Here is a 25,182-nt window from a genome sequence, read left to right on the forward strand (position 1 = left end):
AGATACATTGTTTGTTAAAATATTCACAACCTGATAATGCTCTGCTCGAACTACAAGTGGTTTGTTTGCTTGGTTTTTTTCGAACATGTCGAAGGTTTTCTTCCACGTAACTTGATTCAGTGTGAAGGAGGTGAAGTCTCTCAACTAAATATCCCCCACATATGGCATTGGATTGAACGATTGATCTGTTCCCAGAAAATAATCGTGCATGTAGAGTTCGCACATCAAGTGTTGGTTCAGGATATTGTGACCCCTCAAAATCCACATAAACGGTATCAAATCTTCGATATCGTGGCTTATCTCATGTTGGATGCTCTCTAAATAGAAGAATAGGTATTTTTCATGGAGGAACAAGCATAACTATGAGAAGGAGGTTGGCACGCCATTACCTGCTATGCTAGAGCAAACATTTCTTCTTTGTCAGCGTTCAGTAGTTGCACTTGTTCTTCTAGTTCCTCAATCCTTTTTTATTGCTTTTCTTGTTTCTCTTTACTTTCTCCATCTAGTTCATGTAATAAATAACTAATTTTGCAGCTTATTCTAGAATTCCTCTCACTCCTTCCCAGTGGGCTTCTAACGAGATAGACCCCCGGTGAAGACGAGATGCAGTACGCTGCCATTTCTGAATTTTTGCGGTGAACAAGAATTCCCGCGACTCAAAAAAATGCAAAAATGGCTCAGTGTGTACTGCTGATGAAGTGGTTTCGGCTCCAGGATTTGCAGCAGCCCGACTGAAATTCCTCTTATGCTTCTCCATCTCCGTAGGCATAACACCTTCTTCCTTAACTTAATAATCTCCATTTTTAATTGCATATTCTCTTTTAAATTGTGACTAATACATTTCCTGGATGGGGGCCCTTATTTTTGCACATTTTTCAATGAATTATTGTTTTATAATGACCTCCTCCATTAGTCTTCGCGGTCAGTTTGGATTTGGCAGGTTGATGTTAGGAAACTCGTCAATCGATTCTTGTTTCACCCTCATTTATTCTCTCTGCTCATCAACTCGAGGGGCAGCCCTAGCATATTCTTCCGCGAGTCTTGAAACCTCCACATCTTCCCTGAATGACTCTAAAGTCACTGCATGCCCTTGCGGAGTAACATTTTCAACACCTTTTTCCTGTGGCTACTCGGTTGGCTAGTTATCTTCATCCATTTTCTCAAAAATTGGTTTTTCCCTTGCGTGTTGGTACGAATAATAACATTTTCTGCCAAAGTCTCTGTGCTAACAACATCAACCACAGTTTCTTCAAAATGCCCCTCAGTCGACACTAGTTCTTGTGTAACAGTGTCGACTACCAGTCCTTCGACTTGCCCAATTTGTCCACCAGTCGACATTGGTTCTTGTGTGATAGTGTCGACGATGGTGCCCTTAACTGTCCCTACAAATTTTAGTATTGGGGGAGAGATATTTTCTTTCACCGAGCGTCTAGGGGTGCAAAATTTCCTTACCCCTCTTGGCAAGGAGGCAGAAAGTGGAGAATGAGGGATATCCTCCTCAATTTCCATCCTTTCAACACCTGCTGTTTGAATTCTTTCTCCTTCCCCTAGCTGTTCGGCAATATCCTTCTCCTTTTCTTCCTGTGCCACCTATTTTTCCATTTCGGTCACTTTCTTAACAGCCGATGTTGGTTCTTGTGTAATAGTGTCGACTACACTACCACTTCTTCCACCGGTTTCTCCATCACTTTGGTAGGCGAAGTTGGTTCTTGTGTAACAACATTGCTTGCAATTTCTTCCACCACCGACAATTCTTCCATCAGTTTAGCGGTAGATGTTGGTTCTTGTTTAACAACGTAGACTGCACTTCCTTACACTTCCATTACTCCTACTTCCAGGTTGGAAGTCAACGCCGGTTCTTGTGTTGCAACATCACCTACACCCCCTTCTACCTCCATTTCTTCTTGTTCCAGGTTAGCAGTCGATATTGGTTCTTGTGTAATAGCATCGTTTGTGACCTCTTTCTCTATTGGAGATTCTGCTGCAGTCTGCTCTGTTGCCAATTCTTCCAATTGTTCAGCATCCGATGCTAGTTCTTGTGTAATACCATCATTTACGACTCTTCCTCTGCCACTAATCCCTCTTCCTCTCTTTCCGACATCATGGTAGCAAGTTCCTCTTCTGCTAACTCAGTGAATTGTGGCCAAGCCATGGGAGTTGATGATAGGGCATGCATCAACAACAACCTGACAAGCTGGTGGTCTGTGAGGACCGCCAACTGTTTTCGCGACCGATGAGCATACCATGCCATTAACTGAAGGTTATTCCATAAGAAATATGGCATATCCAGAGAATGCACACGATAAAATCGAAGGCATGCAAGAAGTTTAAAATGGTATTTGAAAAAGGTAGCAAGCCGACCTTCACAAGTAATGTATCGCACCACAAAGCACCCGAACTCAGCCCATGGACATGACAAGGATTTCTGATCATATCCCCTTCCCTTTTGAACCACAGTTTTTCCTGCCTGCAAGAATAATTCCAGAAATTCTGGTAGGGGCGATTTTTGGGCAAACCATTTTTCCCTCCTTGCGGCAACCCATTGAAAGTCGAGATAATTTCCTCCGTAACATGAATGTCTAGCCCACGGACTCTCGAATAATTCCCGTCCAAGTTCAATGTGAATTCGACTATAACGACTTCATAAAATCCCTACAACCTCTCAAAATAAGTATGTCGTCCCGCATTTTGAAAAACCTGCCATACATCCGGATGGTGTCAGACCTGCGGTGTGTCTTCCGGTTCATACCTAACAACTTGCCCACCCATTTTGCAAGTTGATATGTAGCAACACTCGGAGTAGCAACAAAATTGTTGAGGAGAATGTTAGTTCGTAAAGTTGCAATGATGGGGATTGTTGTTGCAAAGGATGTGGTGAAAGGGAAATCTAGATAGATGTTATGGGAAAAACCCATGGTGGATTATGGTAAATAATGAAATTATTACAACGCATGGTAAAGACTGTAATTCAATACAACGTACGTAGTTCAAGTTCCAGTGCATATGGATAAATGCGCAAGGTATGGTGGGGATCAGAATGATGATGTGTAATGTACGATTTGGGATGAGGTTCAACAACAATAATGACATATCATCATTGTTATTAAATATGACATGTTTAACATTAATACAATACCTCTCCCCATCTAAGGGATGAACGTCCACGGTCATGTATAGTCATATCATAGGTGAAATATCAATCAAATCCACAAAGTCGGTTGGGGATGTACCCGAAGACTTACCTTGACGGAGTAACAGGACTGGAGGAGTAACAACACTGGAGGAGTAACATCACCGAAGGAGTAACAACACTGGAGGAGTAACAACACCAGTGGACTTAGAGAATCGTGACGAACAGAGCAACAACACGAGTGTACTTAAACGAAATCACAACGAACGGAGTAAAAACACCGGAGGAGTAACGATACCAGTGTACTTAGACAATCATGACGAACTGAGTAACAACACCAGTGTACTTAGATGATCATGACGAACAAAGTAACAACATCGAAGGAGTAACAAATACAGTGAAGTACTTAGGCAAAAAACAACATCCGCAGAGTAATAACACCGAGGAGTAACAACACCAGTGAAGTACTTAGACGAAATCAACATCCGCAGACTAACAACACCAGAAGAGTGACAACACCAGAGGAGTAACAACACCAATGAAGTACTTAGACAAAATCAACAATCGCAGAGTAACAACATCGGTAGCAGCACCAGCAAAGTACCTGCAAGAAAAATAATGATAGAGTAGTAACAATTTTTTTTTTGTATATATATGTGTGTGTGTGTGTGTATTATTATTATTATTATTTGAATTAAGCAAGAGGTGCAGAGGAAGAGTTCTAAGTACTAAAAATTTCAAAACCAGAATTACTAGAGAGAAGTTTAATATAGGAGTCTTTGGAAACTTGACGGTGATACAATTTGAGGCGATGTCCATTTACAATCAAGGGCGTATGTGCCTCATCGATTGTTACGAGTCTAACAGTTTCGTTATCAAACACCGTGTCAACTTCATATGGTCCCATCCATTTAGATAAGAGTCTTCATTTAAAATACTTGAACCGAGATTCATATAGCAACGGCCAATCTCCTCTTTGAAGCACATTTTTCTTGATAAATTTATCATGCCATTTAGTTCGTCGTTGTTGAATTGTAGTAGTGTTTTGGACAGCCACCAAACGAATTTCACCCAACTCATTTAAATGCTCTAATCATTGTTTCTAGGCTTCTAAAAGATCCAAACCTACTTCAAGGGCTGTCATGAGCATCTTAATTTCAAATTCCACCGTAAACAAAGGGGATTTCCCATAGACAAGCTAGTATGGTGAAAATCCTATTGTGTTCCGCCATGTTGTTCTATACACCCAAAGTGCCTCAGGAATCTTTTCGACCCAGTTTCAACGATGGTTTTCTACAGTATTCATAAGGATATTCTCCAACACTTTATTTGTATTATCAACTTGACCATTCGCTTGAGGATGATATGGAGATGTCACCCTGTGCTTGATTCCATACTTCTTCATAAGTCCTGCTATCAGATGTGATGTGAATTGTGCCCCTCCATCTGAAACTATCTCTCTAGGAGATCTGTACCAAGCGAAAAGTTCTTTGAATAAGAAGTCTAAGACAACCTATTCTGTTGCTTTCACAACAGCCTTGGCCTCTACCCACTTTGTCACATAATCTGTGCAGACTAGAATGTGGACTTTCTGATGTGAGGATGGATTTAATGGCCCAATGAAATCGATAACCCATTTCTCAAAGGGCTCAAGAACTAATTTAGGCTGTAACAACATCTCATTCAACCACCCAGGTTGTCCCATCTGCTGGTAGCTATCACACCCTTAGACATATTTCCTTGCATCACGAAAACTAGAGGGCTAATAGTATCCCATCTGTAACACCTTATGGCCTGTCCTCTTATCTACAAAATGCCCTCCATAGGGGCCATCATGAGTAGCTTTCAAGACATCATAGATGTCATATTCACCTATGCAGTGCCAAATTTGTTGATCAGGTCCTATATAAAAGAGGTATCCCTCTATCCACGAATAGCGAGCACTATGATGGAAAAAGTGTGAGTAGAAATTGCAAAAAGATGTTCATCTGGAAAACTATCCTCTACAGGTGCACCTTCATCACTAGTATCCAGCCTAGACAGGAAATATGCAACTACATTATCTTTCCATGGCTTATCTACAATGGTAATATCAAATTCTTGAATTAATAATAACCATCTCGTAATACGACCAGGAGTTATCGGTTTATTCATCATATACCTAATGGTTGTATGATTAGTGTGCACGAAAGTGGGATACCCTGTAATGTAATGTCGAAACTTATTAATAGCATAAATAACAACCAAAAACTCTTTTTCAGTTATTGTATAGTTCAGTTCAGCAGGAGTCAGATTCTTGTTGACGTAATAAATCACGTACGGTTTCTTGTCCTCCTGTTGTCCCAATACTGCCCCTACTGTTGTGTGAGAAGCATCTATAGAGATATGAAACGGGAAAAAGTGGAAACAACAATTGAAAAAGTGGCAATGATATCTTAGATTTTTTTTCTATAAAATGTTTATAATAGCCAGCATAACCGATGAAACTATGCACCTGTGTCGGTGTGTTAGGTGTAGGAAAATTTAATATTACCTCTACCTTGGCAGGATCAACCCGAATTCCTGCAACTGAAAGAAGATGTCCCAACATTATTCCTTCTTTCATCATCATATGGCATTTTATTGTACTAAGAGAAACATGTGTTTGCTTACATCTTTTAAGTACTTTCTCCAAGTTTTCCAGACCTTCTTCAAAAGAATCCCCATATGGGGTGAAGTCATCCATGTAGATTTCAACACTATCATTGACTAGGTCAGAAAAAATCCTAATATTGCCCACTGAAAGGTAGCAGGTGCATTACAAAGACCAAATGGGAGGACTCGGTATGCAAAGGTTCCCCAAGGGCATGTAAAGGTAGTTTTATCTTGATCCTCAAGAGCTATTTGGATCTGGTTGTACCCACTAAATCTGTCCAGAAAGGAGAAGAACTTCTTTCCGACTAATGTATCAAGGACCTGGTCAATAAAAGGTAAGGGAAAATGATCCTTTGAGTTGCCTTATTTAATTCCCTGTAATCAACACAAATCTACCACTTGCCATTCTTTTTCGGAACAATGACTAGTGGGGATACCCATTGACTGCCCGATATTGGGTAAATAAATCCCACGTCTAATAGTTTATGTAATTCGTCTTTGACAATGTTCTTTAAAGCTGGATTCATTTTTCTCTGTGGTTTCCTAATCAATCAACATTTTTCTTTAATGTATACATGATGAGTACATAAGTCAGCAAAGATTCTTTTCATATATGTATATTCCCAAGCGAAGGATTCTTTCTATTCCCGAAGGAATTTCAATAACTGTTCAGACTGGGAAGGTGAAAGGTCAGGATTAACGTTCAACGTTTTCCTTGTTTCAATTTCTACAAGAATATTGTTATGGGATACAATTATAGGAAACGTTTTCAACTTCAGTCTCTGGTTCAATGACTTCTTGAACATTGCAACTCATAACAGATTCTAATAGTTGGCGAGTTGAATCAGAAATGGAGTTGGGGCTATTGATAAAGGTATTAATGGCATCATATTTTGTTTCATTCTTAAAATAGAGGGCCTCACCAATAGTAAGAATTGGTCTAGTTTCTTCGTTTTCAAGTTCGAGCCCTTTTACAGGTAGATATTTTTGTATTAAGGTAAATCCTAGTTTATCTAGTGAACTCAGTTTTGCAGGGGGATAAAGGATAAGATTCTTTATAACTTCCCCATTGGATAACACCATATTTCTCGACCGACACCCAACGTAAGCATCTGCGGTTGCAAGCCAAGGTCTTCCTAAAATCAAAGGATGCCCACTAGTTGGGGATTGGGTATGTAATACTAGAAGATCGACATGGTACTGCCATGAGTCTACTGAAATAGTTATATCTTCCAAATTCCCTATCAGCCTTAGAGTAGGTTGATCTGCCAATTCTAGGACCGTGGGAGTTGGTTTAAGGTTTCGCAAGCCCAAGGTAATCACAGTTGCAGAAATTATGACATTAATTGCTACCCCAAAGTCTACCAACACATTTGGGATATCAACCCCATTAATATGTACTGTAAGAATCAGGTTCCTTGGATCCTCGTACTTAACAGGTATAGACTTCCCCAACATTATATCTGATAATTTTCCCATAACATGAATAGTGAGTGGATCCTTTGGTTTTCTTCCAGGTTTCTTAGAGCAATATTCTTTGATTGTTTTGGCATAAATCAGTACATCCTTCATAGCCTGAAGTAACGGGATTTTGACAAATAAATTTTGCAATTCCCCTAAAAAGTCAAATTCAGGACGAGGACTTTGTTTTCTCAAGGATAGTCTCTCAGGATAAGGTGGACCAGTCTGACATCCTCTAGTAACAATTGTTTGAGAAGGGGGTTGTTGTTCCATAGGAGTTTGTGTTGACTCATCCCCAGTTGTTCCAACATAATTCCTAGGTTTTGGTTCTGAGACTTCATCATCAGTATGTTCAACAATTATTGGTGAAGTCTGAGTATTTACCACTCGGCCGAATTGAAGATTTAATTCATTACATTCCGCGGTGGCAATACAATATGCAGGAAGATTGAGTGCCTCAACCTGTTGATCCACCCTATTGTTTGGATTTGGGTTGGATTGAGTAGGTAGTTATGGACGAAGAGGAGGATTAGTGGTGGAGGCATTCGAGGGCAACTGTAATTGTTGTTGTGGCATAGGATGGGAGAATTGTCCTGAAGGAGGAGGAGATCCACGCCAATTCTGGGACCACGAAGGAGTTGGACCAAACTGAGGGAACCATGGTTTCCAAGGAATTGGATATTGACAGGACTACGACCATGAAGGTGAAAAAGGTACAATCTGAGGCCCAAAATTCAAATTATTAAAACATTGAAAATGGTCTCGAGGCATACCTTGATTCATGTTTTGTGGTTGTGGTTTCCATGGTTTCCTTGATCCCATGAAGTACAACTAACCTACCTCTTCATTTTCTCCCTGTAAAATTGCCTTTAGCCCAGGAAGAGATGGACATGTGCTAGTGTAATGACTTTGTTCACATATCAAATAGGTCTCAACAATATTCAGTGGACATTCCTTCAATGGGTGCTTCTTCCTGCATTGAGGGTAGAAAATGGATATAGCCTTCTCTGCTTCCATATGCCTCTGTTTCACCTACAAAACGTCTAGCTGTGAGGACAATGTGCTCAAGATATCAATTGTCAAGTTGTCCAACAAGTTTCCAATTTCTGCTTTCGTAACTCTAGCACTGGATGTCTTGAGGGTTCAGATCCCCTACCTGTGCCTCACAGCTCCATGTGAAAACTTAATGCACAATTCGCAGATGGTGTCAAATTCTTCCTTTGATATATCTCCCTTTCCTAATACGTTCAAAAGTTCCAAAGATTCCTCCCTTAATGCCTAGAGAAAAAATACCTTGAAGATGTCCTTATCTAGATCACTATGGCCTGATCTCTACAAACTGTATTTGAAACTTTCCACAAAGTCCTCCATATTATCATCCTCTTTCTGCATAATCTTAAAGATTTCTTCCTTAACATCTCAGGATTTGTAGCAGTCATGATACTTTTCGAGGAAAATCGTCTTCATATCATCCCATGTGGTAATAGATTTTCCCCCTAAACCCATGAACCATCTCAAAGTTGTTCCCTTCAAAGTAGCAAGGAATATCTTTAATTTATGGGCATCAGAAATATAGTCATAACCCCGACAGACAATGGTGCATTCTAATAGGGATGTGTCTGGATCTTCAAAAGAAAGACCATGAAAGTTAGGTAATGTTGTCAAAGGAATATGTTTCACAGGTGCATCACCCCTGATATCTCCAATTGGGAACTCGATCAAAGAAGTTGCAGGAGCCATGAATATCTTCCAATATTCACTTGGAATCTCAACAGGTTCTGGTTTTTCTATAATGCACGGTTGAGTCTGTTTAACAACACTTCCTCGATCAAATGGTGCAATGAATTCCCTCAAGTCTTCTTCTTCTTCTGAACTAACAATGTCCAGTTCCCTCAACCTTTGTTTGCTACTTCTTCTTCCCTGAATTGTGCTTCTGTTATTGGGGGAGGTTCTCGTTGTGAAACTGAATGCCCTCTAGATCTCGTATGAGATCTCACCCTAACAGCATCTCGCGATGATGCTCCTGATTCAACTTTTGAAATGATTTTTTGGATATAGGTAATTCTGCCTAGATCTTTCCTTCCTCTTTTTGGGGGTCTTCCTCTGCCCCTTTTATTTGTATCTCTGTTCATGCAATTAGAAAATAAAACGAAAACATTCAAGAAAATTGAAAGCTCGGGACCTGGAGCAGGGTGAAAACTTCCCTCCCCAGGATGAGAGAGTGGCCCCTAAAAAGAAAGCAAAAGAAGGAAAGCAAGCCAACTACAAAATTCTAAGCTCAGGACTTGAAACAAGGTGAATTTTTTTCCCTCCCAAGATGAGATAGCGACTCTTACGAAATAAGCAAACAATCTAATGCTCAGGACCTGGAGCAGGGTGAAAAACTTTCCTCCCCAGGATGAGATAATCGTCTTATGGTCAATATTGGTCGTACTTTCACGCCTTCGATAGCCTCACCCGTAATGACGCCAAAATGTTGGTGTTCATATATGAATCATGCAATTCACCCAATTCCACATTAATTGTCAACCCGGGCTCAACTGGTTATTTCAAGGCTATCATGCAAGGTATATGCAAGCCACAGTTTCCCTACCCAACATTGAACATTTAATCATAACATAACAATGTGTAACAACAAGTTATAACTGTAACAACAATAAGAGTAACAACAAGTTAAGACTCACAACAACACACTAAAATCATTACACAACAAAGAGATAACACATCAGAAAATAAACCTACAACACGTCTAATCCATCAACGCTAGTCAGGAGAGTGGGCCGAACTCCTTGTTCAGGGCTGTGGCAAAATCGAGATCTATAAAATACTCAAAAGATCAGAAATTGTATTAATCAAAATAGCATTACAGAGGTCTGTTGTTATAGCTCAGAAGTCTCCCTTATCTCTTAGCAGTGGCTTTCCCAACCCCGTAATAACTACTTATACATTTCATTAACAACTAACAATACCTAAGATTACGACAATTTTTTGCAAACAAATACATAACGATTCTTGAGATATAACAGAATAAAAAGATAACACTTATGTTGGTCAATAAGTTGAACCACCGTTGCAGCTGATATCCAAAGATAACGTTGCCATCTTGTTACTAATCATATGCTAAATCATGCTTTTGATCATCGTTCCTCCAAATCTGCACGAAAAAGTTAAGCTAGCAAGTTGCTTTTGGCAATAACCCCCTATGAATACGCTTCATTGATTAAAAATTCAAAAAGACATGACAATAGGTGTACCTTTGCTGTTTAGAATAAAAATCGACCAACAAGGACATGAAATGAGTACATGAAAGGGATAAAAACGTGGGTAAAAAGTGGGCAAATTTTGCAACCAACACTCACCATGTATGGAAACAAAAGTTCCTTCATTGTTTGACGTTTGTTTGAATTTTTTTTATTTTTTTATGGAATGAACCATTACAAGATTCTAGGTGAATTTAAATCCAACTAGGTTTGACTTTTGTTTGATTTTATTTATTTATTTATTTATTATTATTATTAATTTTTTTTTTTATGGAATGAAACATTACAAGATTCTAGGTGAATTTAAATCCAACTGGGCACCCAATCTATGTTATTTATGACAAAATTTCCAAATTGTCTAGTCCTAATGTAGTAGTGTATGCTCGAATCGACATTGATGGCTGGTATGATGTTCCAAGCACATGAAACTGCCATTTGGTGATTTCAAAAGGCTTTTGGATGCATTCGTCAATGATTACCCATTAGTGGATGACATCATGGATCGATAATTAGTATTATGTATTTCGAGTTTTGATGGTTTCCTTATGGTTACATTGATGTTATACTAGGTAAATTCCATCAATTATTGATTTTCGGTCATCACAAATAACATTTTCAAGTTAAATCTTTGTTGATTGTGTCAATGGTGACATGGAATTACATGGTTTGATGTCATTGGGCCTAATCTATGACAAGATCGACTGGCTCGAATCGAACTTCATATTTTAAATGGATGGTTGAGAAATATTATTAGTGCCCTATTGAGTGATTTGGTTAACATCGACAATCAACATTAGGATTTGACTGATGTCCATTAAGTCATTGAATGTTGATGACCTTTTGGTGATGGATAAACTCTATGATATCAATGACATCCTCTAGGTAACACAATTTTCTAGACACTTATGGGATTTGTTGGCCATCGATGAATTCTTTTGAGTTACATCATGTCCAACCAAAAATGTTTCATTGTCACTGATAGGCTTATTGGTGATCGATGAAATGCATTGTGTCACACATTATGTTACCCATCAAATTTCGTTCAACACTGATAGGCCTGTTGGAGGTCAATGAAATATTTTGGGTGACACATTTTGCTACTCATCAAATTTCTCTAATCATTGATATGGGTGTCAAAAATAGGTGAAATATGTTAGGTTGCACATTATGTTTCCCATTGAATTTTTCCTAATGCTAATAGGCTTGTCAGTGGTTGGTGAAATATTTCGGGTGGCACATTATGCTACTCATCAAATTTCATTGATCATCGGTAGGTTTGTTGGTGATCAGATAAATATGTTGGTCACATGTTATGTTATGCATCAAATTTTGCTAATAGCCAATGAACTTGGGTTATTTTAAGCAATTATTAAAGTTGATTGTGTTTTTCCAAAATTTCTTGGATATTTTTCAAATGAATCTCAACAATAGAAAACATTATTCATCAAAATTTTCAACAAGATGATTACTTAGAAAACATAAATGGGACAATAAGTTGAAGTTGAGAAAACAAAGTGGTATCCTAAAATTTCTTTGTAGTGAATTTTAAGAGGATGTGTTGAGAAGTCAACATGGAGCTACACTCTGATACCTACACTGATAGGCTTATTGGTGATTGATGAAATGCATTGTGTCACACATTATGCTACCCATCAAATTCCGTTCAACACTGATAGGCCAGTTGGAGGTCAATGAAATATTTTGGGTGACATATTTTGCTACTCATCAAATTTCTCCAATTATTGATAGGGGTGTCAAAAATCGATGAAATATGTTAGGTTGCACATTATGTTTCCCATTTAATTTTTCCTAATGTTGATAGGCTTGTTAGTGGCTGGTGAAATATTTTGGGTAGCACATTATGCTACTCATCAAATTTCATTGATCATCGGTAGGTTTGTTGGTGATAAGATAAATATGTTGGTCACTTGTTATGTTATGCATCAAATTTTGCTAATAGCCAATGAACTTGGGTGATTTTAAGAAATTATTAAAGGGATATTTCTAGAGTCGATGAAGAGGGGATATAGGGTCAACTTAGAATATAAACTCATAAGTAATGCATCTTTTGAAAAGGACTAGATTGAAGGGTGTCTTGCATGACTGAGGATACCAGGAGCCACTAAAACATGATTTTCAAAGAAAAAACCCTCTGACTGTGAAAAATTCTGGAAAGGAGTTGCACCTTCATACAGAGAAGAGAAGGAGGTAGATCTAGTGTTACCATAAGGGGATTCATGGAAGGGAACTACGAACTAACTGCCTTCAAGGTTTGAGGTTCCCGAGGGAAGAATTGGCCCAACAACATTCTCAGTTAGGTCTTCTGAGTTTGTTCCTGTCACAAAATGACCATCCAAAATGCTACCTTGGAGAGGAAAGTGTGCCACTAATGAATCCATTGTTTCCTAGCCACTAGGGGGGTTGTTTCTCACCTAGAGGACTGGTTGTCGGTGAGGTGAAAATGGTTTTACCCTCTAGAGGGTCCTCCGAGTAATTGACTAGTGTTTCTTCCATAGTAAAAATATTTACCATAAAATGCATGTAACACTGACTCCTGTATTCTATGGTTGTTACTGGGGAGATTAAACTTTGTCTGTTAATCATATCATGTGGTTAGCTCTGGTGAATTCTTCATTGATTGGGAGGGTTAGACTTAACCCGAGCTTCCCTCAAAATGAGAACCAAAACGTGGATGTATGTCAGGTAGGGGCTTGCGTTGAAACATGGAAGAAAGTGGTAGTGCTCACAAATTTAAACTGAATTTGCTACTTTAGGTTTTATATTTGTCTTGCATGCATTGAAGTAGGTTCATTTTCTCTCCTCATAACACAAAAATGAATCTTACGACTAGATAAATCATATAACCATCAAGCATCTACATCACCCAAAGTCAATAACGAGAGTGATGCTAGGAAGGTTCAAGGCGCAGAGATAGGGTTTTGACTACCCCTGCTACCACCGTTGGGAAGTGGTGGCAGGGCCGGCCCTGGTTCTAGCGGCCATACTTGACGCTTTTGTATTGACATCGTCGCCATTGCCAGGTTGCCTGGAGGTCTTTTCGATGTTTACAGCTGGGGTTTTGAGCAACAAATCCGGCTTTGCCTGAGGCGGCGCTTCACTTTTTCAGCCCCTGCTTTCCCCATTCCTGCTGACCTGAACCCTTTCGGCTTTGTGATACTGTTTTGGCGGCCAGCTCGTCTTGGGTTCTGATCGGAAGAGATCCGGGGCTCCTTATAGCGCCTGTCGGGTGGTTGCGGCGTGCCTTGTAGACTTCGGCGGCCCTGCTCGTTATTTTTCTCGGCGGCTCTGCTTGGCGGTCTTGCAAGGTGCTGATTTCTTTGGGTTTTTTTGACTGCGCGGCGGAGCGGGGGCGAGATTATTTTGGCCTTCGGATCACTCTTCGTGGGGGTGAGGTGGCTGCTCTAGCCGCCTCTGCCCCCGGACCTGCCTCTGCTCTGGCTGGGACCAGATGGGCTCCTCTGCTAGGGCAGTGGGTGTTTTTTGATGGCTCGCTAGCAATACATTGCGGTTTATTGACGCGTTGAGGGAACAGGCATTGTTTCGTGCCGCATCATAGCCGTTTTAATTGCTGGGTTTCTTTTGGCGGCTGAAGAAGTTTTGACAGTTGGGTATCTACCTCTGGTTTGGTCGGCTTCAGGAGGAGAGTTTTGAGGGGGCGGGGGAGGCGTGGCTACCATGGCTGCACTTTCCTCATTTCGTGCCTCTCCTACTTGCTTGGACAGCCAGATTTAGATGTTTTATTGTTTCATTTTCTCCCTCAGAAGCCATGTTCTTGCTTTATTTTGCTGTTTTTGCTGTGACGGGTATGGGTATCCTCCAGTTTTGGGGTTTACATACCCTTTACTTGCTGCCCAGTTTGTGGGCTTTTCTGGAATACTTCTCTTGAAGTATTGTTTATTGTATGTGGCTCTGCCCACACTTCTGCATATGCGTTACGCATCTACAACATGTAATTTTATGAAATTAATGGAAATTACGGATTTTCTCATCGGGAAAAAAATCATATAACCATGATATTTATTAATTCTTTAACATATCCATAATATGCCTTAACTTATCCCAATATATTAGGTGTGAGACCAAATCAAGTAAAATAACACATTAAATATTATGACTTCTTCATGCTTCTGGAATATTATGGAAGGAGTAAAATGATACTCGTCCTACCTCCGCACATGCCTTGCTTCCATATAGTCTTTAACTCCACACATGCCTTACTTTTGCACATACCTTACTTCCACCTATTTTAGACTTAGTAAGATTTTTCAAACGAGCAGACTTATCACATAGGCCTATAATCATTAATATATGCACATACATATTCCCGTTAATGGAATTAATAAATCTTGTTTCCAGAAATTAAATGCTTATCTTGTAAGGATAAATTCTTCTCTATTTCTTACAAAGTAAAAATGAAGATTAGATTTGGAAATAATATCTTCTTTCACACACAGAATAAATCTATCCCACAAAAAATATAATGGAAAAAGAAAAAAAATCCACTAATTGAGGAAAAGTGTTATTACTCACTTTATGCTTAATTTTCATATAAATATCGAGTGACTATATCAAATTTAATAAAAATTTCCAATTAAATAATTAATGTGAATTTACTACTTTTAGCTCTATATTTATCTTCTATGCATCAAAGTAGCTTAATTTCTCTTCATGTAACCCAAAAATGAATTCTTCGACTACATAAATCATATAATCATCATAGTTATTAATTCTTTAACATATCCATAATATGCCTTAATTTTTGTCAATATATTAGGTGAGAGACCAAATAAAGTAAAATAAAACATAAAATTTTGTTACTTCTTCATGCCTCTGGAATATTATGGAAGGAGTCAAATGATACTTATCCTTTTAGCTCTACATATGTTTTACCTCTGCACATACCTTTGCACATGCCTTACTTCCATCAGTTTTAGACTTAGTAAGATTTTTCAAGTGAGGAGACTTATCACACAGGTCTATAGACATTAATATATGCACGTACTATTTCTATTAATGGAACTAACAAATCTTGTTTCCATAAATTAAAAGCCTATCTAGCAAGTATAAATTCCTCTCCAATTCTCACATGGTAAAAACACAAAAAATTATATTTATATTTAGTACTCCATACTTTTTATCCATATGTTTTGTTTCTTTCTCCATGTTTTTAAGTGCATAAACTCTATCAAAGAATTTCTAATTAGCTCGTTGTATCATGTCATCTTTGTTTGTGCAATCTATTTTTTTGCATTATCTTACTTTTCTATCAAATTTATAAATCATATGACTGGTTGAATAAATTGTAACATAGTTTTTTTCCTCTTATCGAACTTCAAAACAAAATTAAAAATCATGATTTAAAGTCCAGGACTAGCTATATTTGTTCAAGTACAACTTTATTCATACACCATACAACATCCACATATGGTCTATGTAAAGTGAGAACTTTGAAGTTAGTATCTAAATAATTATTCTTATTAGGTATTCTCCTTTTACGTCGACTAAAGGTTTCCGATTAAGGTGTGGGAGTATTATAGGGTTTAAGTATGAGTTTCGAGTACTATAAGGTTTACGTAAGTGGATAGACAAAATTAAAATGAGTATTGTTTTTGGAATCTTTTTATGTCGAGAGGGGCTCTCCCACTATACGAGACATGTTGAAATGTTATGTTATTTTAAATGATTTGACTTCGTCACATTATATAACAATAAAATAAATTAAAATAAATAAATAAATTATAAATATTAATATTAATATTGTTAGGTTAAATGATTTGATTTCATCACATTATATAAAATAAATAAATAAATTATAAATATTAATTAAAATATTTGACATGATCAAATTACATAAAAATAAAATAAATTTTTAAAAATAAAAATTAATTATAATTATTAATTATTAATAATTACATTGGCCTAGATTCATCTGAATTTCGGATCTATCAAGTGGTAAGAGGGATCAAATCTCTCAAGGTGTCAATCTTTCCTCAAGTTTTGTACATTGAGAAATTTGATCCCCTCGATGCTTGACAAATACGAAGTTAAAATGGATCTAAGATGCTTTAAATGAGAAAAATGTTGGTGTGATGGTTAATGTCTTTTATATACCATTAAGATTTTAGGATTTGAATATAAAATGAAAAACCATGTTGTTAGACATTTTGGAGGGTTTTCCAACATCTTTTCTGGCCAAAATTGCCTAGAATCCAGTAAGGATTTTCCTAGAATCACAAGTTTGAGTTGTGGACTCTCCACAATTTGAGTGTCTAAAATGTTTTTTAGGGTGCTAAATTTATATACACATTAAAAGACCCAGTTTAAACAACAAAAATGAAGATTTGACAAAACAAATTCGTCGGATTTAGACCAAAATCTAGAAAAAAACTAATAGGTAGATAACACCAAATAAAAATGATGCAAATTAAAATTAAAGATTAGGTTTTTAAAGTTTAGGATTTATTTTATTTTGATAATGAAGTTGTCTTTCGGATTAATCATATCATTGAGATTTGGTCGAGATTTCGAACCATCTAATGTGGTTTATCCTTGAGGACAAAGGTGAAAAAATCAATCTACCCATAAGTTTAAATAACAAAGATATATTCCGGTCCAAAGTTAGCCATAGAGAATTAGCCGTTAAGAATTAGTTATTAGAAGAATAAAATTAATATTATTTAGGTATTAAATTAGATTAAATCAAATCAAATCAAATCAAATCAAATCAAATCAATATTTAATTATAAATTAATAATTAGCTGTTAAAAAATAATGGTTAAGAGTTAGCCATTAGAAACTAGATGTAAGAACAATTGCAATATTAATTAATTAATTTTTTGTTCTTAATATTATTATTTCTTTTTAAAATAAATTAGATTATTTTAGAATAAAGTAAATGAATAAAATTAATATTTAATTATAGAATACCAATAAAAATAATTATATATGTATATGACAAAATCATATTAATATTAAATCATTTTTATAAAAAAAAGAAAAAAAGAAAAAGAAAAAAGGGGTAATCAAGAAGAAAAGGTAGAAACCCAACTCAAGCTTAATTTCCAACCATCGTCTCTATTGAGATTGATTGCATGTTTCTCAATCTCAATGTCTTCTCTTAACTTCCTATGATGGAAGTGATCAACCCTTGCGATAACTTGGGAATCCTCATTGCAAACATGGTTCTTAAATTTCTCCCCATGTTCAACCAAAGTTGAGGGGGAGAAAGATTGTGTACTTAATGTCTGCTGCATGTTCTTGGATTCTTTGGCTAATAGAGTGACCAATTTCGTCAATAAAGGGAATCCCACAAGAACACATGATAGACCTCTTTCATGTTTTTAGGGTTCACAGGATCTTTAATGGATCTAAGAGAATTTCTAATAATATTAAGAGATCCAAGATCTAGCTTTTTTTATTTTATTAATTATATTTATTATAAAATTATTATTATTATTAAATTATTTAAGTTAATGGTTTGAACATAAAAGTTAATGGTTTGTATTTAAGATCAAAACTAAAGAAAGAAAAAGTAACGAAGTAAAAGTCAAAGCATGATATTATAAGTATTAATTTTGATAATTTAGTTTTATTTTTATACAAGGTATATTTTGAAAATTTAAGAAATATATATTTTTTTGTTTGTCAAGTTCCTTGTTTTCCAGAGATAATTACATGTTTAATATTTGACTTGAGAAACTACAACTCAATGGCATCTAAGTCGTCAAAATCACCTGGGGATCACACATGGCTTGGGCCACACCAACCTGGGGATCACACATGGCTTGGGCCACACCAACCCTTAACATGACTGGGTTTTTGCCCACATAGTTTCAAACCGATGACATTCACATCATGGAGTGACTTAATAGTACACCCATCACCATTTATTCTACATCAAATGGGCTAGAAATTTGAAATTTATATAAATAATATTGTGAAAAAATTAATATAATCATAAATAAATAATTTAAAAATATAATAATTAATCATTATATTATTTTTATTATTAACAAAATATATATTAAAAATTAATGATATCTTTTTATTGTAGAAAGAAGGAAAGAAATAAAGAAATTATTTTAACGTCCAGAGTCTAAAGATAGCCTATGAGATTGCTTCTTCATTTGCTTGATGTATTCGACCCTTTTTTGTGAAGCTTCAAAATAAATGCTCCTAGCTTCTCAACAAACACCTTGCTAAATAGATTATCCCAAGAGCTAGCTGCCAGCATATTTGCATAATTTTCCCTGTTGTCTTTGAAGGCCTCACATTCTAAAATGAAATACTTTTCTGTTTTCACATTTCTGGAAGAACAAAAAATGCATACTCTTTCCTCTCACACTTGCATAATTTTCCCTGTTGTCTTTGAAGGCTTCACATTCTAAAATGAAATGTTTTTTTGTTTTCACTTTTCCGGAAGAACAAAAAAATGCATACTCTTTCCTCCCACATTTCTTTTGGCCTTTTCTAGCGCTGTGTTTCACAACGGAGTGGATGAGAAGTAGTCCTTAACTGAGCAATAAGATTTTTAGCTCTAGAGATATTAACCTCTATGTATGCTTTTGGTTGATGGCTATAAGTAGTTATATACATAATTAAAAAACTAATTTAAATTAAAAAAATATAAACACTGATAAATAAAGCTGTAACTTTATTATTTATTTACAAATATAATTGGAAATTTGTATTTAATGAATTTTTGTTAAAAATAAGCATATGAAACCAATAGAATTTTTGTTATAAAATTAATTGCATAACAATTAATAATGTTTAATATAATATTAATAACCATTCCATTTAAATCAATGTTAAATTCAAATTTGATATATTATTTAATAAAAATATTTTGAATGTATATATTTTATATATACATAAAAAAAACATGTTCACTCATTTTAATAATACACAATGTTGTTGTCAAATCATACCAATAATCAAATTTATTCAAAATAAATTATAATTAATTAATTGTCAGTTCATACCAATAATCAAATTTATTCAAAATAAATTATAATTAATTAATTGTCAGTTCATACCAATAGTCAAATTTATTGAAAATAAATTATATTACATAATTAATTTATTAATTTTTTTTAAATATTTTTCACAAGTTTTATTTAAAATTTATTGTAATCATAGATTTCAATACTAAATTATTTTTTTGTGATTGCAGAACTGGATAAGCTAAACCCAATAGTTTCTAAAGTCTGTGTGAAATAAGTTTTATAAAAATTGTTTAAAAAATTATTTCCTTATTGAGTTTCTTTTAAAAAAGCCAAAGGCCAGAAAATATATGCTTTCTCCAACCCGTACAGCTGCAAACTGACTATACCACGGCTAATTGTATTTCCTTTAAAAAAGCTAAAGGCGAGAAAATATATGGTTTCTCCATCCCGTACTTTCTTCAGTCTGCTCATCGTACTAAACATGACTGACTATACGGCGGCGGAAGTAACGTTGGTTAAATAAAACCCGAACGAATCAAAGTTGAGATAAATGAAATTTAAAAAATAAAATATTTTTGTTTTAAAAAGTCGAATTTACAAATTTGTTGTATACTTTTTGGTCAATTAGTGAGTCAACCACATTCGTTATATCTGGCTGCGAGAGAATAAAAACATTCAAATAAAACAAAAAAAATTAACGAATAATTTAACACACCCCATCTATTCAAAACGCAATAAACTTAATAGTTTTATTATACAAAACACTTCACTACTCTTATTACAATAATACCATATCATATATTACCCTTATTACAATAATATCCTATCATATATTACCCAATGATACCCATCCGATTCGAGTCACTTCACCTTATAGTACCTTACAAATCTGTTGCGATCCATCGAGCTCTATTGCTTTCTCCCACTAAATCCATTGCATCAAATTGATGTATAAGATGTTCCTGCCATGACGACGCACAGCATTACCACTCTATTACTGTCTAGCAGAGAGAGATTAAAGTGGGTTGATCCATACTAGAAGCTCATTCGGAAGAGGTCATCCTACTTGAATTTTTGGTATCAAATTTCCTTGCCTTTCAAATACTTTAATTGCCAATATATATGTAATATATTGATTCAAACGATATTGAGTTCAATTCTACTTGCAGTGGATTGGCATCAATGGCTCCGTCGACACCAAGGTCTGTAATAACTGTGGATGTGTGGAAGAAGCCGTGGGAACAGGAGAAGCCTCTACACAACCGATGGCATCCTGAGATTCCCCACGTTGCGCAAGTTGTGGAGGGAGAAGTTTTCAGAGTTGAGGCAGTTGATTGGAGTGGGGGTGAAATTAAGGACAACAATTCTGCAGATGATCTCAAGTTCTGTGATGCAACAGTAATATTATACATTGAACCCACTTATTTCCATTAATTTTCTTTCTGAATTAAGCCTCTGCAATTGCTTTTGAATCAGTTTAAATTTCAGTTGCATTAGAGAAGGAGTATTTTATTGGTCTGGGGCATGATTTTGAACGCAAAACTGGCAGGGACATTACCTTAGTGGGCCAATCAGGATTATAGATATATCAGGTGCTCCTGCAAGGCCTGGGGATCTTCTTGCTGTGGAAATCTTAGATTTAGGTCCTCTTCCTGGAAATGAATGGGGATTCACTGGAACGATGGATAGAGAGAATGGTGGGGGTTTTCTAACTGACCATTTTCCCTATGCAACAAAGGCTATCTGGTACTTTGAAGGAATTTTTGCGTACTCTCCTCATATTCCAGGTATGAAGAACTTTTTCCTTATGCAGCAGTTCATGTTATTCCAAGGGTACTATCTATGAGATAAAGACAACAACTTCTAAACTTCTTGGTCACAGATTAGATACTCCCAACTATATATGTGAAACATAATGCTAAATTCCTCGTCAGTCACGGTGAGAACTTGGATGCCCAATAAGCATGTAGTTATATTTGAGCCTCAGAGCTTCACTACCTCCCAAGAGGTTATCATCATGTTTCCTCTGTTTTGTTTTTGGTAGTTAAACCCCCATATTTTTCTCTGGAGAGCGTGCAGAACTGCATACGAGATATGCCTTACAATCAAATTACCTTTCGCCCAGAACCATGATTTAGTACTCAGGCAACTTCAGGAATGCCATCATCAGGTTATGCATAACCTATGCAGTGGATTATCTTTGTGCATCTAAGGAAAGCTGTATGGCCATCTCGAACTTCTATTGCAGATTCTCCTCTAAAGGTCAATGCCATGTAGTTGTCACTACTCCATGCAACAACTAATTGTTTCTAACATGACTCCTGGCCTCCGGGTACTCTCTATGCATATAGTTATGAGCAGAATATTACAAATTTTAGTTCCTTGGAGAATTACTCCACAGGTAATAACAAAAAATAGGGTTGTTGTCAATAGCATGTTTCTTTTCTTGTAACTTAGCCAGAATTTTAATTAGCCTCCATGTGGCAGGTTAGGATGTTTACTAAGCAGTGTATCAAAATGATAAACGTTATTCCCTAGTCTTGTAGGTATTCTGCATGGCATTTGTGGTCTGTTCTTTCTGTGAATCCCTTCCCTTCCACCCGAATGTTAGATGTAATGCAACTTTTGATAATTTAAAGATTTTTATAGCTTGGACTTTCATAGATACTTAGATAACTTAGCTACTGAAGTTTGTGCTAAGCTTCTATTGCATGCTTAGTATATTACAAAGTCTAATTATGCAATTCAATTGAAGATGCTTTCCTTTCTTGCTTGGGTATGAAGGGGAAGCTTCTTATCTCTTTATTCTTTAGATGTCCCATCTACTATGAGATCAAGTTGACATACCATTGCCTTTTTTGTGATTGAGAGAGATCCCTATCCACCTTCATGTAATATCCGGACTAGAGTTGTCTAGCTCTTTACATGTAGGAGGCAGTTACTCTCAGATGTTAGACCTGTTGACCACTGAAGTGGCACCTGATGATTATATGAAGACTCCATGCCCAAGGATGATCCAGAAGACACTTGTATCATTAGATATCGTCAGTCAATAGAGTTTTTTTAACTTTACTTCTATCTTCTCATCATCTTTCTTGTACCCAGATTCCACACCCTACGGGGAATTGTAAGAAGTGATACTAGTAATGATGAGTTTTGAGTCTGTAACAGGCCTAGGACGTTGGGACTCGATCAACAAATGAGTACACCTTGGAGTGTTTTTTTATCTGGTAAATTATCCCTTCTTTTTCAGAGACAGATAATTTTCTGGGTTTTTTTACTCACGTTTTACCCCAAATTCGGGGTGACGGTTTGAAGGTTGAGCCCCTGACACATCTTAGTGTCTAGAGTCGATATATATTACCATACTAGATCACACAAAAAATTTCGTGGAATTTGGTTAGGTCTAGGTAGTCATTTTTTAATTTTTTAGATTTCCCGCAGGTCAAAAATTGCAAATAAAATTGTATTTAAATTGTAATAAGTGTAGTCTAGAGAAGTTGTATGGGGTATGAGTAATCAAAATTACAACTCTTACCCTCAACTTTCTACTATAACATACTTTGAAGGGTTAATAATGTGTTTTGGACCCTCAAAATCCACTTTTCCTAAGTTTAGTGGGAAATCTGGCAATTAATTAAGCCAGAAATTAAATAAATGGAGAAAAATAAATATCCACACATGCTAAATGTTGTGGAAATGAGGTGGAAAATTATGGGGGAGTTAAAGTGAAGTCCCAAAGTGATGTGGATTCCTAAAATCAAGGAAAGGACATGTGCTCAAATAAAATCGAATTTCTGGCATTAAATGAAAAAGCTGCTTGGAAATTCGAATTTGTGAAGTTAATGCACATTTGGGAGGATTTGAGAGAATATTTGATGGAGATTTTGTGGGAAATTGTCCCCACATGGGTTACCACCCATATACACTAGTCATTCCACCATAAAATTCAAATTTGGCACATAAGGGAAGAAGAAAGTGATGTCCACTTTCCAGAATTTGATTTTTACACTTGGCATTGGAGCTTCATTCAACAAATTCGAATTTATCTTTGGGATTGTCACCTCATGCCACTTGTTTAATCACTTCTATATTGGGATTGGCTTCAATGCCATTTGTCATTGTCATTCTTCATTAGGATTTGCTCCCAACTCTCTATATAATAGAGCCATGGGCTCTCACATTGCATCATATTGTTACTAGCTATTGTGCTTGCGGAAGCGCTGCTGCCTTCTACACTTTCAGAAATATTAATAAAGACTTTGGGGTTTCATTCATGAGGTGTTTCTCCTTTTCGAGTGTGATGAATTGTTGAGCATTGGTATAATTCCTTTTACTCATGCTTTGATCTAATTTGCTTCCATATGCTCTTGTAGATTTGTTAATGTAGAGCTATCTTGCATTGACATTTGATTTAAAAGTATGCTCTAGGTATAGAATGCTCTAGTTGGTTTTAAATAAATCTTTAGAGTTTCTTATCATTGTTTATTGCTAAATCTATATGGAACTAATTCTTGATTGAAGTTTTGTAGAGGGAACATCTTGTTGGGATTACAGAATCAAGCGTGAGGGGACGTCTTTGGAGAGACCAACCCACACTTGATACATTTTTAAAGGAGCTCTTATTTGTTCTTTGAACCTTCATTGCTTGTACACAAGCCGAGAACTTCTAAATTTAAATCTCTTTTGAAAAACATTGTACTTCATTTCTTTCATTCGCTATCTAAGAGCTTGAAGATGGCTAAGCAAAGACGAGAGTTTACTCACTCTTTAGCTTAGCCTTTTGTAAATTATAATTGTACATATACATTTTATCTTGCTGATTTTTCCATTAATAGTTAACTTATTTTGCAGCCATTGTTTGGATTGTTTGCTAACTCTTGTGTGGCAGATTTTGAAGAGCAACTTCCCGCAACATCTAACAAGTGTTTTCAGGACCTTTGGCAAGTGTTGGGGGTTCGATTTCCAAGGATGTTGTGAGCCTTTTTGAGGCTTATTTTGGCCAAGTCGAGTTCACTAAAGGGCTGTCCATTTTCCTCTTTAAGCCGTGGGAATTTGGAGGAAACTCACACCTTGTTTCCCTTGCATAAGTTTTGTGAAATCTTGTCATTATACTTTCTCAAGAAAGGAGGTGTAGTGTCCAAGTTTCAAGCAATTATTGTGAGGACTCTCCTTGAAGTATAGCTGAGAACTTTGAAGGGCCCTCTTCTCCTTGTAATGTTAATAAAATATCTAGTTTGCTTGTGGGAGCTTGGGATTTCTCCCATGGTATCCTATCTCCCCATTTAGAGGGAGGCTTCTCTTGGGTGGATTGACATTTGCATGGTTTAACCTTTCATACTGCATTCACTTGCATGCTTTAATTGGGAATTAACACAACCTCACTATCACATTTCATTAAGTTAAAGTTTGTTACAATTTCATTTGAGCTTTGCATTTTCTTTCTCATTGTTGCTTGGAGCTACAAGCTTACACTTTACTTTGGGCAATTCATCCTTTACATGCAAGCATTTTATATTGGTAACAAACTTTTATTCGTTTCCATTTACCTTGGTAAATTGTTTCATGAGCACTTGAATACATGCTTCAATTTATGCTACATTGTTATCTTGAATATTGGAGCAATTTATTGTCATTGTCTATTTGAAACAAATTTTACTTTCAAGCAAATTACTTGTATCATTCTAATTCATTGATGAAACAGATGCAACACTTGTAAGCTAATTCT

General features: G+C 36.3%; 1 protein-coding gene across 2 annotated transcripts in view; it reads left to right on the forward strand.

The window, feature by feature from the left end:
* Positions 1–20,292: 20,292 nt before the first annotated feature.
* LOC149168271 (uncharacterized) overlaps positions 20,293–25,182 on the forward strand; it is a 333,998-nt gene continuing 329,108 nt past the window's right edge. The window contains exons 1-3 of one of the 2 annotated variants that reach the window (XM_089428202.1): positions 20,293–20,531; positions 20,624–20,852; positions 21,004–21,241. In XM_089428202.1, coding sequence (XP_089284328.1) covers positions 20,637–20,852; positions 21,004–21,241 — 454 coding nt within the window. In that variant the 5' untranslated portion in view covers positions 20,293–20,531; positions 20,624–20,636. The remainder of the gene's footprint in view (positions 20,532–20,623; positions 20,853–21,003; positions 21,242–25,182) is intronic. The other variant, XM_089428203.1, reaches the window with a different exon arrangement.

The sequence above is a fragment of the Pinus tabuliformis genome, chromosome 4_2 (assembly GCF_031772625.1).
Source record: "Pinus tabuliformis cultivar Carrire ecotype Pingquan chromosome 4_2, CPIR1, whole genome shotgun sequence".
NCBI lineage: Eukaryota > Viridiplantae > Streptophyta > Pinopsida > Pinales > Pinaceae > Pinus > Pinus tabuliformis.